Source organism: Bombina bombina, chromosome 5 (assembly GCF_027579735.1).
Source record: "Bombina bombina isolate aBomBom1 chromosome 5, aBomBom1.pri, whole genome shotgun sequence".
In the NCBI taxonomy this organism is placed as follows: domain Eukaryota; kingdom Metazoa; phylum Chordata; class Amphibia; order Anura; family Bombinatoridae; genus Bombina; species Bombina bombina.
In genome coordinates this window covers 902,991,510-903,009,748 of record NC_069503.1, presented here as the reverse complement: position 1 = coordinate 903,009,748, position 18,239 = coordinate 902,991,510, and the positions used below count along the sequence as shown (strand labels likewise).

The 18,239-nt window shown below is 40.5% G+C and overlaps 1 protein-coding gene across 1 annotated transcript in view; it reads right to left on the bottom strand.

The window, feature by feature from the left end:
* Nucleotides 1–2,993: 2,993 nt before the first annotated feature.
* Nucleotides 2,994–18,239, bottom strand: part of UBXN2B (UBX domain protein 2B) — a 153,342-nt gene continuing 138,096 nt past the window's right edge. The window contains exon 8 of the mRNA XM_053715061.1: nt 2,994–5,295. Coding sequence (XP_053571036.1) covers nt 5,133–5,295 — 163 coding nt within the window. The 3' untranslated portion in view covers nt 2,994–5,132. The remainder of the gene's footprint in view (nt 5,296–18,239) is intronic.

The window sequence follows — 18,239 nt, the reverse complement described above, 5'->3', positions numbered from 1 at the left end:
CTTCTTATCAGTTTAACATCTTTCTGTTGTAATACAATAACATAATACTTGTAAAATAATTATGTACTAATCCATCATAAAAAGTCATCTTCACCTAGTTATACAATAACCCTGTGAGCTGTACTGTGTATGTTAAAGAAACAAATGTAGCATTATTAGTAGGAAAAGTCAGAAATAATCAGGGAGAGAGAAAAAATGGTGAGAAAGGGGGAAGGGGTGAAAAATGAAAATGATAAATGCAAAATGAAGAGGGAAAAAACAGAAATAAAAATAAAAGGAAAGTAACAGTCAGAAACTAATGGGGAGAGTAAAAAAACAGAACATAAGACAAATGAAACAGAGAGTGTTCTGGATTTGTCATTTTACAGGCAGACAAGGATTTGTGCAAGGATAGACTGCATTGATTCTCTATATCTGTACGTATATGGGATAACTGAATCCTGAATTCATTCACACAGCTTGGGACATATTTTTCTCTGAACTGATTCAGTCTACCTTGAGCGAACCATGAGGATTCATACTCACAGGAGCCCAAGGCATAAGACCACTTTAGTAACTCACGGCAGTATGATTTATTATTTGAACTGATTATTACATCATATATGTTACCTAATCTACAAACAAGCCATAAGGAATAATTGTAAAGATCTAACTATATCAATATATTATTGTCTATCTACAACATTTTTATAGACAAAAACAAGAGGGGATTGTAAAAACATGTTTGCCATTTAAAGCGGCAGAAAATGGTTAAATTACTAATTTACCTTGAAGAACCCTGTATATCAATTACCTAACAACAATAAATAATAGGTAACAACTCTATAATACAGGGAGTGCAGAATTATTAGGCAAATGAGTATTTTTACCACATCATCCTCTTTATGCATGTTGTCTTACTCCAAGCTGTATAGGCTTGAAAGCCTACTACCAATTAAGCATATTAGGTGATGTGCATCTCTGTAATGAGAAGGGGTGTGGTCTAATGACATCAACACCCTATATCAGGTGTGCATAATTATTAGGCAACTTCCTTTCCTTTGGCAAAATGGGTCAAAAGAAGGACTTGACAGGCTCAGAAAAGTCAAAAATAGTGAGATATCTTGCAGAGGGATGCAGCACTCTTAAAATTGCAAAGCTTCTGAAGCGTGATCATCGAACAATCAAGTGTTTCATTCAAAATAGTCAACAGGGTCGCAAGAAGCGTGTGGAAAAACCAAGGTGCAAAATAACTGACCATGAACTGAGAAAAGTCAAGCGTGCAGCTGCCAAGATGCCACCAGTTTGGCCATATTTCAGAGCTGCAACATCACTGGAGTGCCCAAAAGCACAAGGTGTGCAATACTCAGAGACATGGCCAAGGTAAGAAAGGCTGAAAGACGACCACCACTGAACAAGACACACAAGCTGAAACGTCAAGACTGGGCCAAGAAATATCTCAAGACTGATTTTTCTAAGGTTTTATGGACTGATGAAATGAGAGTGAGTCTTGATGGGCCAGATGGATGGGCCCATGGCTGGATTGGTAAAGGGCAGAGAGCTCCAGTCTGACTCAGACACCAGCAAGGTGGAGGTGGAGTACTGGTTTGGGCTGGTATCATCAAAGATGAGCTTGTGGGGCCTTTTCGGGTTGAGGATGGAGTCAAGCTCAACTCCCAGTCCTACTGCCAGCTTCTGGAAGACACCTTCTTCAAGCAGTGGTACAGGAAGAAGTCTGCATCCTTCAAGAAAAACATGATTTTCATGCAGGACAATGCTCCATCACACGCGTCCAAGTACTCCACAGCGTGGCTGGCAAGAAAGGGTATAAAAGAAGAAAATCTAATGACATGGCCTCCTTGTTCACCTGATCTGAACCCCATTGAGAACCTGTGGTCCATCATCAAATGTGAGATTTACAAGGAGGGAAAACAGTACACCTCTCTGAACAGTGTCTGGGAGGCTGTGGTTGCTGCTGCACGCAATGTTGATGGTGAACAGATCAAAACACTGACAGAATCCATGGATGGCAGGCTTTTGAGTGTCCTTGCAAAGAAAGGTGGCTATATTGGTCACTGATTTGTTTTTGTTTTGTTTTTGAATGTCAGAAATGTATATTTGTGAATGTTGAGATGTTATATTGGTTTCACTGGTAAAAATAAATAATTGAAATGGGTATATATTTGTTTTTTGTTAAGTTGCCTAATAATTATGCACAGTAATAGTCACCTGCACACACAGATATCCCCCTAAAATAGTTATAACTAAAAACAAACTAAAAACTACTTCCAAAACTATTCAGCTATGATATTAATGAGTTTTTTGGGTTCATTGAGAACATGGTTGTTGTTCAATAATAAAATTAATCCTCAAAAATACAACTTTCCTAATAATTCTGCACTCCCTGTATATAACAAAAACACAGTGTTAAAATGGCCAGTGTTTAAATCCGCAAAATTTGTATCTGAAATATGAGAGATTAGGACTTTTTTGCTTTCACAATTTACCAACTTATCCATGATTTAAAGTTTGAAAATTATTTACTTTGTAGAACCAAGAGGCTGATCACAATCTGTCAGCTATTTGCTCCCAAAATGATCAGCGTGTTTTCACTAGAAGAGTTCCCGAACAGGGGTTTTTGTATGTTTAGTTGTTATCAGGATAGAAAATGTGAAGTGACTTGAAACTGACATATACAATGGCCCTTTCACAACTCTTAAGGTTATAGTAAAGTTATTTTGAATTAACCCATTTATTCTGTGTGTTTGGGAAATACTCATTCACATGTGTATGATTAACCTTATGCAATCCAAATCCTGTATCCTGATTAATAATAAGCAATCTGAATCCAATTTGTATCCAGGCATGGTGGGCATTCTGGGCATGTTTTTCTCAATGACTATATTGTCACTTTTATATTTTAACAGTATTGTTTTTAGATTTCCTTTTATTGATTTGAAGGCGCCGTTTTCTCGTTTGTCCTGATCTACTTCTAAAAATAAGAAGACTACGGGTTTCTAATAAAAGGGCTTGTATTATCTTCTAAAACGGGATTTTAACAGTCTTGAAATTGTAAAACATGAAAATACTCCATTCCAACTTTATGAACAGGAGTTTAACAATTTAGGCGCAAAACCTAGAAAACGCACTGCTGTCAAAATGTTTGGACTTTACGCTCACTAAAGCACAATCCCGTTTGAAAGCTCGTTCACCATAGCAAGTTTCCTTTTAAAAATACGTTCACAAAGATACAATCTGGTCTGAAGTTTCAGTACGTATGTATTTACAGACATATATACACATATGTATACATATATATATATATATATATATATATATAAGTGCTTTGGAGCCCTTTGCTGTCAAGTAGATGAAAACATGCAAAAGCATATTTACACAATATTCATATTTGATAAAGGTTTTAACTATGTATTTACTGTAAATATTTCACATTTCAGTGTTCTGCACATAGCAGAATATGTTCTATGTAATTTTAAATAGATATTCCTATGTAAATATCTATACCTATATATAATCATCTAGAAATATATAGGTGTATATATATATTTTACCAAAATACCATCAGATATATGTAAAAATTTGTATTTATGAACACATAGAACATATTCTGCAATGTGAAGAACACTGGAATCTGAAAAATACATATTTTCATGTCGGTTTAGCGCATGTGATCATATAAGTTAGGGTTTGTGTGCGAGTCGGGTGTTTTTTCCCCCCACTTTATTTTGCTCATTTGACTTGAATGGGGGAATACGTTAACGTGCGCAAGATATTCTAACTTCGACTTTTCACGTGTATCGGGTTAGCGCGCAAGTGAAAATGTTTTACTTTCAACTTGTAATACAAAAGCACTACCCAACACGTGCAGAAAACTTACTTCTAGCGGAGTTAGAGCTAGAAGTCCACTTGTAATCTAGCCCAGATTGTGAACTCCCAAAATTTAAATTTCATCATAAAATAATGTATTCTGTTATTCAGTGTAATACCTAAATATAAATAACATTTAATAAATAATACTCTTAAATGAACATCCACATATCATACATTATTTGACAATACACATTTGTAATAACACATTTTGTGTAATAGTATAAAATGGGTTAGAGTTCAATAAAATGTTTTCTGAAACAGTATTTAGCGCACTAGTTTTGTCCTGAGATCTCAATTGACATAATATCGTTTTAAAGTATAGTGAGAATTGAAAACTTTGTGAACCTAAAATCATATTTAACAAATCAATATGAAAGTTTGTACCTATTTATATATAAAAAAGTCTATTCATATTTATTCAAGACGCATTCTTTGGATAAGATGCATTACTTTGTGTTCATATAACCAAAGGTCTTGAATACTGTGCTAAAATGCATGTAACAACACACAAAGAATAAAATAATTAGCATGTGTATAGGACACTATGTGCAAAGTGAAGTATGTTAGCTAACATTTTCAAGTATAATTTACAAGGGCAACATCCTTATCTGCAGCAAGATATTAGTCACATATAGACACTGCACAGTATTTTTACATCATACTTGATTTTCCAGCAAATTAACGAGGAACCACTGGGCCCCATGGTCAAATTTAAGACAGCGGGGGCTATTTATGATGGTGCAAGCGTACATGATCCGATATTGTGGATCATGTCCGCTGCACATCGATAAATGCCGACAGCATACACTCTCAGCATTTATAATTGCACCAGCAGTTCTTGTGAACTGCTGGTGCAATACTGCCCCCTGCAGATTTGCGGCCAATCGGCTGCTAGCAGGGGGTGTCAATCAACCCAATCGTATTGGATTGGGTTGATTTCCAGAGATGTCTGTCCGCCTCCTCAGAGCAGGTGGACAGGTTATGGAGCAGCGATCTCGCCAGAAACACGGGGCATCAAGCTCCATACGGAGCGTGATAAATAGGCCCCAGGGTCTCTCCCTGTACTTAGGTCTTTAGCAAAGTTAAATGTGACTTCATGTAGATACCTGTGTTCTTGCAAAGAAACTGGAGGGTGCAAGTCCAAATAAGCACAGCTAGTTAATAAAGTGTTAAAATAGTGTTAAACAAGGTGTTTAAAGTAAGTCCGTAAATACGTTTGATTGGCACTAGACATGTTTGAAACAGGCCACGTGAAAACAAAATTACTTCAGCCGTTGAAGAATCACAGTGTTCACAATATTAGCTTCTTCCAGTGTTTGGCTTTCATCTGTGATTTCTAGGTTTGGAAATGTAGTTACCAAAACAAAATCAGTCTGGGCAAATTCTGATCTGGATTGGATAATAAACTGCCGCACATCTGCAATCCTAATGGAGGAAAACACATGTAAATAATAAAATATAAATAAATGAATGCATAAATCATTAATTAAACAGTCAATGCATTCAAGCACAAAAGGATTGAGTAATCATTCCCTGTTGTCTCTTTAAATGTCTTCTGCTGTTGTGCTACACTCTGACACAAAACAATCGTAAAGCACAAAACCCAGTATTTTATATCTTATTCTTAATAAAAAAAAGTTACTGTAGGATAAAAATATGTGAATTGCTGTCTTATAAGGAGGTAGAATGTTCTACCAAACACTTCAGGCTAGAGGTTAAGGATGGGTAAGACGGCACAACTACAACAAAGGGACTGGTGCTGGAAAAGAGGAGACGTCTGGAGAAAGCCATCATCGCATCTCTGCTATCCACTGCTAGGCACAACAGAAGTGTATGTGTTTGGTAGACTCTGTAAGAGTGTGCTGCTGATTTCAATGTTAGTCACAAGTTGGCATTATAGAAGGAAGAAACATTAAAAAGCCATGTCATGCACCCATGCATTAATTCAGGCAACTGGACACTGTCATTTCTGTCATTTAGATTTTTTTGCCAAGTAACTTTTTTATTAAAAAAACAAAACACAGACACACAAACCTTGTGTGTTGTGTTTTTGCTTTCTATGGGGACAAATTTTCAAGCTGCATTTGCAATTTCTGACACATTGTGAAGGCTGCAATCACAAATTCACTAACCAATTCCAGATTCTTATCCAGGGCCGCCACTAGAAATTTTGGGGCCCCAGACTTAACCATTGATCAGCCCCCCTTTGAAAAGTGCAATTTTTGAAGAGGTGACTAAAACATATATGCACTTTATTCTTAAGTGTAGTCCAACTTAGAAATGTAGTAAAGGTAGTAACACACAAACACAGAAACACACAGACACACTCATACACTGAAACAGACATTCACACATAAGGATTCACATATAGACACTCTAGCAGACACGCAAAGAAACACACAAACAGACTCAACACTTGTGTACATTGACCTGACAAGTAATGAGGTAGACTACAGTTTTGTCAAAAAACATAAATTATGCTTACCTGATAATTTCCTTTTCTTCTGATGGAAAGAGTCCACAGCTTAATTCATTACTTTTGGGAATTAAGAACCTGGCCACCAGGAGGAGGCAAAGATAACCCAGCCAAAAGCTTAAATACTCCTCCCACTCCATTCATCCCCCAGTCATTCTGCCGAGGAACAAGGAACAGTAGAAGAAATATCAGGGTGAAAAGGTGCCAGAAGAATATAAGGACGCCCACATAAAATTACAGGTGGGGAGCTGTGGATTCTTTCCATCAGAAGAAAAGGAAATTATCAGGTAAGCATAATTTATGTTTTTCTTCTTAAATGGAAAGAGTCCACAGCTGCATTCATTACTTTTGGGTAACAAAACCCAAGCTATAGAGGACACTGAATGCCAAGACGGGAGGGTACAATAGGCGGCCCATACTGAGAGCACCAGTCCTGAGCCTCTACCCAATAAAAAATCCCGCTTCGATCATAGCCGAGAAAAAAATTCAAGGAAAAGCCCCAGTGACACTGACTCCCAGCCAGTCCAGAGCCAAACCAGAGACCGCAAAACGGACTCGACTGAGCCAACAGTCCACCAAGAGTCACCGTCGCCCAACAGACGGTCCCCCACCACTCACCCCTCACAAATGAAGGGTGAACCGGTCGAAATCCCTAAGGGGAACAAGACAAAGGAGGACCAAGGAAACCCTTAATACAAAAAACAGCACCTCCAAGAGTGGGCCCAGCACACAGAGACCCAAATGAACCCAAACAGGGAAAGAGGCCACGCCTATACCAGGCAAACCCGGGATAATACCGGGCACGGAGACCGAAAAGACATCTCACCAACAACCTGCAAGCATAGAACGCAACTAAAGAGGCAAAGTCCTCCCAGCAATTGAAACCAAATTAGAGGTGTTACCTCTAAAAAAAGTACATATGAGTAGCACTCAGATTCCCTTAATTAATGGTATCGACAGAGTATTGAGTGGCGGATAAACTAGGCTATTAAAATATAACTTTTATTGGGACTTTAAAAAGAATGGTAAGACAAAACATTTAAAATTACAGGAACTTAAATCACTTAAATTAGGGACAGTGTTGAAAATACTACTGGAGGTGGAATTATATATGGTAAGAGGTATTAGTATATCTAGTTGGTAACTCTAGGTTCTCCAACTACTGTATGAATCCATATATTAGTGGTGATACGAGGACAATCAAAAAATATAAGATATACTTCTTGTGTGGTGAGTAAATATACTGATTGTTTTATATCAACAAGTTGAAGTGGTTATGGTATATTGTGGTATACCATGTACAAATAAATCACTTAATCTGTGAAATATAAAGAAAGTTGTTAGGGATTCAGTAACTCGGTATAATAGCCTTGAAATTGTAACACTGTTAAGTAAGGATATTTACACTAAGTGCCTAGACTTCTACTAATTAAAGTTTGTCACAAATTTCAGTAACTAGATCTGATATTAATCAAAATGATGTCACTAATAAGTGTTTTTGCACTGGGTGACTAAGATACTGCTAGTCAGACCACTTCAGATGATTAAATATGCATCTGTATGTTGTACCAACTGTATTGTATAAGATGGTATATCATCTGTAATGAGCTGTGATCATTGACTAGTGTGCAGAGTATAGTCTAATAATTAGCAACTTAGTACCTTTGTCAAAAATTGTTTTAAGGTCATTCCAAAAAACATTTGACTATTTAGTGAAGTTTTTACACCAAGTACTAAAAATATTTTTTTTCCGATCAAACCACTCCACATGTATTGGCATTCATATGTATGTTGAACCATCACTATTATATGTTATGGTATAACCGATGTTTTAGACTGTGAGCATTCACATACTGTATAGAGTATAATCTAGTTGATGGCGATTAGGTAATTTAGTTAAAAAATGTATCTTATCACCACTGATTTGGGTTTGGCCACTAAATTAGCTCACTTCTAAAAAGTAAGGCTGTTCATATATATAGTTATGAAAGTCCATATATTGTATTCTCAATATAGAGAGATAGCAATATTATATATATTTGGACCGAATTAAAACGGTACCAATTTTACTAGTATCAATTAGCTATTTCCCCATTATTTGTAACTTAATGTATAATTCAATAACTATAGCCACTTATAATATTCCAAGTATAACAAAATGCACGAATTGTTTGTTTACTTCAGTTCAAAAAATTGGTTTAGCTAGCTGTCCCTGTATTATTAGGTAACATAATAAGTCTTAGCTGTTAGGATAGCGTTAACTATAAATATCCATATTGGCTGCTTATAAGCTGACAAATTAAGTTAAATTATCAAAGATTTGAGTTTAAGTTTCTGCTAGGTTAAAAACACATATAAACGGAGCCCATCAACTCCCAACCTCCCCTGACATGTTTCGCCGACAAACTCGGCTTTCTCAAAGGGTTTACCGAGGTTACGGTCTGGCGGGTATTTATGCCCAGTGGCTCCGCCTAATTAGAAAGATTGACCAATCCACGCGTCCGGGTGTGAATGTTTTGATGGTGACGTTCCAGCAGTCCTCCTCCAATCCTGACATATGGGTGTGAATGTTATGCTGGTAACGTTCCAGCTGACATCCTCGATCTGACAGGTGTAGTGTTTTACCAACAACAGCATGTCATGCCCGATCGCCAAGTCCTCCCAGTGCCTGCCCATAGAATACCCAAGTATTCGACAGTGAAAGAGCGTGTAATAGACCCAGGCAAAACCCCAAGTTCGAGAACACAGAGTCCATAACAGGACAACACAGAGGGAGCTTGCAAGGAAGAAGAAGCAGTCATCAAGAAACGTACCGCACAAAACAGCCCCTGACAGAGGGCACGCTCCAGGCAACCTAAGCCGCCGGATCTACTCACAGGTCCCTAAAAAGAGGAACACAAAGCCTCCATCAAGGCCCCCCGAAAAGGAGAGAATACCCTCAGAACCATCTCCTGTCAAAGCAAGGAGAAAGGAAAAACCATCTCCTAGCAGACTGAGCTAACAGAATAGACTCAGCAAGCTCACACATCCCAAAGGATACTGTGACCCATAGACCGCTCTGGAATCATGACCTGCAGACCTAGCTGGGCCACCAATACAAGGGAACAAAGATCCCAAAAATGGTACAGGAACAAGCGTAAAGATGGCAGAGCCATCCCCCCAGAGTAAAAATACAACCCAACTCTGAAAAACAGACAAGGCCATAGACCTAAGGATCTATCAAAACAAGGCCCCACAGTCTGACATGGAACCAGCAATTCAATCCAGTCCACCTTCCACTTCCCGACCAGGAGAATCCCCTAGTAAGTACTCAGTCTCCCTTGGAAGAGAATATCCCCTAAAGAAAAAGGGAAAGAGGTTGGAAGGGCAATAACCGTCTTCAAGGCCCGAAGCCACCGGCTAAACGGGAAGAATAAAAATCCCCCGTAAATGTCCTCGAAAGGACCCCCTCACAAGTAGTTCGCCCAACAGAGGCACAGCCAACCCATTCGCCTGCAGAGCAGAGAATCCACGGTTACACTGGCAAACTAACAGGGGAATGCCATCCCAAGGCGCACCAGAAACTGGAATCCAGCGCCAGCAGCTGGGTAGAAACCCACCAATCTTGAGGCGCAAGCCGCCCAGCTACCCCCAGATGACATGGGTTACTCTGTGGCAAAAAAATACTCCGATAACCTGGCCAACCATGACCAGGTTAGGTAGATGGAGCAAGGACATAGCCCAAGTTCCCACTACCGTGGAACACCCCGACTAGCCCTGAGATCCAAGATTCCAAAACCACCCAAGACTGGGTCAGGAAAAAAAGGCCAAGCGAAGCTTCAGCAAACCAGAAGTCTCAGGGGGAAAAACAGGTAGGGCACCTAATAGTTCAGGCAAACCTTACCCTAGAACTAAACACCCCAACTGGCCAAAAGGCCAGACACAAGGGTATGGATGCATATCCAGAGAATCCGGATAGCAAGAAGAACTCGAAAGCCCCGACCAAAGGAAGGAACTACCCCTAGCTAAAGTCCAACGCTCCAAAGAGCAAGGCTAGAAGTCATATGAAGATACTTCTCAGAGCCTCAGGACAACCAAGGGATACCTCAAGGTCAAAAAAATCCTACTAGCAGGACTAGTCACCCTATCACCTCCGCCCAAGCAAAGGACACAAGGAAGAGACAGGCACTAAGCCTACCCAGCTCCGGAAAACACTGAGCTAAACAAAGTCCCCGCAGGGAACAACCATCACCCGGAAACACAGATCCCTAAAAGGAGATCCACTCCCCCGGAAACAATGGAAGAAGACCCAAAGGTCTCTTATAACTCATACAGACAGTACACGTCAAAGAGTAAGAGCTGCATCTAGATACACTATAAACAGCTGAGCTGCAACTGGTTTCAAACTGCAAACCTTCTGCATGCTAGACAGCTATCCTGTACAAGCTGTTGGATGAAGCCCAAAAGGAGAAATCCGGAGGCCTAAAAAAAAAGAAGGCCAAACCGCTCAATTGCGGTAAGAGGTATTAAGCCCTCCAACCCTCCACCACATGGGGGGAGGAAAACTCTAACTTCTGATGAAATCAGATGTCAGATAGAGTGACGCAGCAGAAAACTCCCCTGCCCGGCCATCTATGACTGAAGGCTATAAGGACTGAAACAATCCTTTCCTGCCTCGCGACTCCACAGGTCCTCTCGAATGCTTAGTTGAACATAATAAAACAATGATAACTTGAGCACTCAGATGGCTCAGCAGTCCCCTGATTCCCCGAGCACGAGGAACCAGGCACTCTTATATGGCATACGGAACAAAACTGGTCGACGTGTCAATGAGGCCAAACCGGAGTCATCACCGGACACAGAATCTGAAATCAAAATAGTCTCGTTATCAGAATCCTCCGTAACTGAATCTGAAACGAGCACAGTCTCAGCATCAGAATCCTCAATAACTGGATAGAGGAAATATCAATATGGAAGTATGAAAACAAAAAACGGCACCTGACACCCACAATGACTGGGGCACTCACCACCTTGTATGATCAGACCCTTGGGGACTAGAATATCTCCTTCGCCACACGGTCAGGAATGCGGAAATGGGGAACAGAACGTAACCACGCCCGAACAAAAGGTGAACCGTACAGTCCAAAAAAAGCGCGCTCGACCAAAAGGCCGCGTCACTTCCAAAGGCATCAAAGTTCCAACCACGAGCCCATAAACATCACACATAAGCAGGTTGAATCACATAACAAATATGATTATAAACCCCCCTGTTCAATAAGCCCCCTCAGGAGATATTAACCCTTGATTCCAAGATACTAACAGAGTCTTATTGAGACCCTTATGTCATATAGTTATACCTGCAAAGGTGTGGTAGCCTCTCTGGAAAACATTCATATTACAGTACATTGACAATAAAGTAAAATTAAACGATCTTACCAAAATCTATGCTATGGAACAGGAACATGGCCTTTCAAGTGTGACGAATAGTGACATTGCCTCCGCCATGGACTCGAGAGAAGAAAGCAGGCAGCAGAGCGAAGCTCGACAACGCCGATTGCTTGAGGAGCTGTTAATATGAGTCAGGATCGTTTCGCAGAAACACTCTCCCTGCATCTCCGGACTCAAACTTTCATCCAAGCCCTCACTGAGAGACTGACAGGATTACTTAAAACTCCTGTCCCATGCCGAAGAGTACTACCCTCCATAAGAGACAAAAAAATAAATTTTAAAATTCTGATACGTCTCTGCAAACCTCATGGGACGAAAGGCAAAGAATGACTGGGGGATGAGGGGAGTGGGAGGAGTATTTAAGCCTTTGGCTGGGGTGTCTTTGTCTCCTCCTGGTGGCCAGGTTCTTAATTCCCAAAAGTAATGAATGTAGCTGTGGACGCTTTCCATTTAAGAGGAAAAAGAAGATTTATAAAACAAAATATGGAGTTCTGATTATATTTGTGTCAAAAAAGATGCCAACTAAATGATGACAACAGCATGCAGTGGCTGAAAGGAAGGGCCTGAACTGCCTAAACAATAATTTAAAGGTTAAATGGTGGATTGGTGACTTCCGGAAAGGTCTCAGTCTCAAAGACTGTAGAAAGATGTGAATAATCAGTAGTAAGGTCAAAATGTTCTAAAAAGGAACAGACAATGGACACACACACACACACACAAACTCAAACACAAACTTGCACATACACCCAAGGAAACACTGACAGAGACAGTCTCAGAAAACACACAAAGACATACACACACACACACACACAGAGACACCCACAGAAAACATACAAAGACATACACACACAGAGAGACAACCACATAAACACACAAAGACATACATACACACCCTCACTGAGACATCCACAGAAAACATACAAAGACATACACGCACACTCTCACAGAGACACCCACAGAAAACACAGACATACGCACACACCCTCACAGAGACATCCACAGAAAACACAGACATACACACACCCACCCTAAAAGAGACTTCCACAGAAAACACACAAAGACATACACACCCACCCTCACAGAGGCATCCAGAGAAAATACACAAAGACATACATAAACATGCCCTCACAGAGTAAACCCTTAGAAAAAGCACAAAGACATACGCACACACCCTCACAGACATCCACAGAAAATGCACAAAGACATACACACCAACCCTCACAGAAAGACCCACAGAAAAAAATACATACAGACTCATAGAGAAACAAACAAAAGAATAAAGACATACACACAGACACCCACAGAAACACTCACAGGAGGTAAAATTTCTGTGCATTGCATCCCTTAAATCAACAGTGTGTGACATGCATGATAAAAAAATTGCAGAAATTAAGAGATCACTTTTTAAAGAATCATATTAGTAAATGTGCAAACAAAAATAATTCTGTAAATTCAAAATTGTACATTAATGATCTGGGTAGATGGCTAGATGAAGAAAAGTACTATATATAATAAAAAAAACCTCATATCTGCCAAAAGGGCACCTACCATTTGTGTATTGAGGAGGAAACATTGCTGCATGGCTTTAAATATTGAAATTCTACAGCATTGTCAAATAATCATAAATACACTGCTGCATATTGCAAAAAAAAAAAAATGTGTTTTTATGGACCTCTGGCCCCACCATACAACTACTACCACACTCAAGTTACAATCCGAAACTGCACAAAGAAATAAAAAAACATTTACTAAGTAAGTGCTAACTCCTCTGCAAATGAAAGAGATCCGCCGTGTGACTCAGGCACACACTGTACAAACTTAAGTGCCAAGTCTGTCTCACACTGTGCATAGTGGTTTAGTGTACACTCAAAAATCCTCTCAAATGCTATCCTTGTAATAACATTTCCCACGCTCAATAGCACTCTGCTGTAGTAACCTCTGGTGGCTGCCAAAATTAAAAAATAATAGTTGTTCTTGCCTCATGGGGCCCCCTGGCCCATTGGGCCCCTGACAGGAGGCACCCCTGATGGCGGCCCTGTTCTTATCCTCTTAATTTGTTCATTCGGGTTGATTGACAGGCCCTGCTCTTGCAAGAACAGGGGCCAGGGATTTAACAAGAAAGCTTATGTGCAATCTTAAAGGGACAGTCTAGTCCAAAACAAACTTTCATTATTCAGATAGGGCATGTAAATTTAAACAATTTTCCAATTTATTTTTATCACCAATTTTGCTTTGTTCTCTTGGTATTCTTACTTGAAAGCTAAATCTAGGAGGTTCATAAGGTAATTTCTAAGCCCTTGAAGGCCATCTCTTAGGGCATTTTTACAGTTTTTCACCACTAACTAGTGTTAGTTCATGTGTTTCATATTGATAACACTGTGCTCATGCACATGGAGTTTCTAGGAGCCTGCACTGATTGGCTAAAATGCAAGTCTGTCAAAAGAACTAAAATAAGGGGCAGTTTGCAGAGGCTTAGATACAAGATAATCACAGAGGTAAAAAGTGTAATAATAAAACTGTGTTGGTTATGCAAAACTAGGGAATGGGTAATAACAAAATGTATGCTTACCTGATAAATTTCTTTCTTTCCGGGCATGAAAAGTCCACAACGTCATTCCAATTACTAGTGGGATATTCAACTCCTGGCCAGCAGGAGGAGGCAAAGAGCACCACAGCAAAGCTGTTAAGTGTAACTTCCCTTACCCATAATCCCCAGTCATTCAGCCGAAGGAAAATGGAAAAAGAAGAAACACAAGGGTATAGAGGTGCCTGAGGGTTACTAAAAAAAACAAAAAAAAACTGCCGAATCATAATTAAAAAAAGAGGGCGGGGTAGTGGACTCTCCATGCCCGGAAAGAAAGAAATTTATAAGGTAAGTATAAATTTTGTTTTCTTTCCTAAGGCATGGAGAGTCCACAACGTCATTCCAATTACTAGTGGCAACCAATACCCAAGCTAGAGGACACGGAATGAAAAGGGAGGGAGAAAAAGGCAGGAGGACCTAAACCACACAGGCACCACCGCTTGAAGAACCTGTCTCCCAAAAGAGGCCTCTGCCAAGGCAAAAGTATCAACTTTGTAGAATTTGGAAAATGTATACAAAGAGGACCATGTTGCCGCCTTGCAAATCTGTTCCACAGAAGCTTCATTTTTGAAAGCCCAAGAAGAGGAGACAGCCCTAGTGGAATGAGCTGTTATTCTCTCAGGAGGCTGTGAAACAAATCATACTCAACCAGAGGGAAAAGGTAGTAGAAGTGGCCTTCTGACCCTTACGCTTTCCAGAGAAAACAACAAACAGGGCAGAAGATTTTGCGAAAATCTTTAGTAGCTTGAAGGTAGAATTTTAGAGCACGCACAACATCCAGGTTATGCAAAAGACGTTCCTTATGGGAAGAAGGATTAGGACAAAAAGAAGGAACAACAATTTCCTGAATAATCTTTCGGTCCGACACCACCTTAGGGAGAAAACCCAATTTAGAACGAAGGACCGCCTTATCTGCATGAAAAATAAGGTACAGGGAAATCACACTGCAGAGCTGAAAGCTCAGAAACTCTGTGAGCGGAAGAAATAGCAAGGAAAAACAAACTTTCCAGGATAACAATTTTATATCAACAACATGCATCGGCTCAAACGGAGCCTGCTGCAAAACTTTGAGAACTAGGTTAAGGCTCCAAGGAGGTGTAACAGGTTTAAACACAGGTCTGATTCTGACCAGGACCTGAACAAAACTTTAACATCTGGCAAATCTGCTACACATTTGTGCAAAAGAATAGACAATGCAGAAATCTGACCCTTCAGAGTACTGACTGACAGACCTTTCTCCAGGCCATCCTGAAGTAAAACAAAATTTATGCTTACCTGATAAATTTCTTTCTTTTGCAATGTACAGAGTCCACGGTTTCATCCTTACTTGTGGGATATTATTCTTCCTAACAGGAAGTGGCAAAGAGAGCACCACAGCAGAGCTCTCTATATAGCTCCCCCCTTAACTCCACCCCCCAGTCATTCAACCGAAGGCCAAGGAAGAAAAAGGAGAAACTATAAGGTGCAGAGGAGACTGAAGTTTTCAATAAAAAATACTATCTGTCTTGAATAGACAGGGCGGGCCGTGGACTCGGTACATCGCAAAAGAAAGAAATTTATCAAGTAAGCATAAATTTTGTTTTCTTTTGCAAGATGTACTGAGTCCACGGTTTCATCCTTACTTGTGGGATACCAATACCAAAGCTTTAGGACACGGATGAAGGGAGGGACAAGACAGGAGCCTAAACGGAAGGCACCAACCTTTCTCCCAAAAATAGCCTCAGAAGAAGCAAAAGTATCAAATTTGGAAAATTTGGAAAAGGTATGAAGCGAAGACCAAGTCTCAGCCTTACAAATCTGTTCAACAGACGCATCATTTTTAAAAGCCCATGTGGAAGCCACCGCTCTAGTAGAGTGAGCAGTAATTATTTCAGGAGGCTGCGGTCCAGAAGTCTCGTAAGCCAAACGGATGATGCTTTTCAGCCAAAAGGAAAGAGAGGTAGCCGTAGCCTTTTGACCCCTATGTTTTCCAGAATAGACAACAAACAAAGAAGATGTTTGACGAAAATCTTTGGTTGCCTGCAAATAGAACTTCAAAGCACGAACCACGTCCAAGTTGTGCAATAAACGTTCCTTCTTAGAAGAAGGATTAGGACACAGAGAAGGAACAACAATCTCCTGATTGATATTCCTGTTAGTAACAACCTTAGGGAGGAACCCAGGTTTGGTACGCAAAACCACCTTATCAGCATGGAAAACAAGATAAGGCGAGTCGCATTACAATGCAGATAGTTCAGAAAATCTTCGAACCAAAGAGATAGAAACTAAAAACAGAACTTTCCAAGATAGAAGCTTAATATCTATGGAATGCATAGGTTCAAACGGAACCCCTTGAAGAACCTTAAGAACTAAATTCAAAATCCATGGCGGAGCAACAGGTTTAAACACAGGCTTGATTCTAACTAAAGCCTGACAGAACGACTGAACGTCTGGAATATCTGCCAGACGTTTGTGCAGTAGAATTGATAAAGCAGATATCTGTCCCTTTAAGGAACTAGCTGATAGCCCCTTCTCCAATCCTTCTTGGAGAAAGGACAAAATCCTAGGAATCCTTATCTTACTCCATGAGTAGCCTTTGGATTCGCACCAATAAAGATATTTACGCCATATCTTATGATAAATTTTCCTGGTGACAGGCTTTTGAGCCTGAATCAAGGTTTCTATGACCAACTCAGAGAACCCCCACTTGGATAAGATCAAGCGTTCAATCTCCAAGCAGTCAGTCGCAGAGAAGCTAGATTTGGATGCTGGAACGGACCTTGAATCAGAAGGTCCTTTCTCAGTGGCAGAGTCCATGGTGGAAGAGATGACATGTCCACCAGGTCTGCATACCAAGTCCTGTGTGGCCATGCAGGTGCTATCAAAATCACCAAAGCTTTCTCCTGTTTGATTCTGGCAATCAAACGAGGAAGGAGAGGAATGGTGGAAACACATAAGCCAGGTTGATTGACCAGGGTACTGCTAGAGCATCTATCAGTACTGCCTGAGGATCCCTTGACCTGGACCCGTATCGAGGAAGTTTGGCACTCTGACTCCGGATGGAGTTACCACTCCCCCGGATGAAAAGTCTGATGACTTAGAAAATCAGCTTCCCAGTTCTCCACTCCTGGGATATAGATTGCTGATAGATGGCAAGAGTGAGTTTCTGCCCATTGAATTATTTTGGTAACCTCTATCATCGCTAGAGAACTCTTTGTTCCCCCCTGATGATTGATATATGCTACAGTCGTGATATTGTCCGACTGGAACCTTATGAATCTGGCCGATGCCAGCTGAGGCCACGCCTGAAGCGCGTTGAATATCGCTCTCAGTTCTAGAATATTTATCGGGAGGAGAGCCTCCTCCTGAGTCCACAAACCCTGTGCTTTTAGGGAATTCCAGACTGCACCCCAGCCCAATAGGCTGGCGTCCGTCGTCACTATGACCCACGCTGGCCTGCGGAAACACATTCCCTTGGACAGATGATCCTGTGACAACCACCAAAGAAGAGTCTCTGGTCTCTTGGTCCACATTTATCTGAGGAGATAAATCTGCATAATCCCCATTCCACTGTTTGAGCATGCATAGTTGCAGTGGTCTGAGATGCAAGCGAGCAAACAGAACTATGTCCATTGCCGCTACCATTAAGCCGATTACCTCCATACACTGAGCCACTGACAGGCGAGGAATGGAATGAAGAGCTCGGCAGATGGATAAAATTTTTGATTTCCTGACCTCCGTCAGAAAAATTTTCATATCCACCGAATCTATCAGAGTTCCCAGGAAAAGAACTCGTGAGAGGGATAAGTGAACATTTTTGTACGTTCACCTTCCACCCGTGAGATCTTAGAAAAGTCACCATGATGTTCGTGTGAGACTTGGCTAGTTGGAAAGTTGACGCCT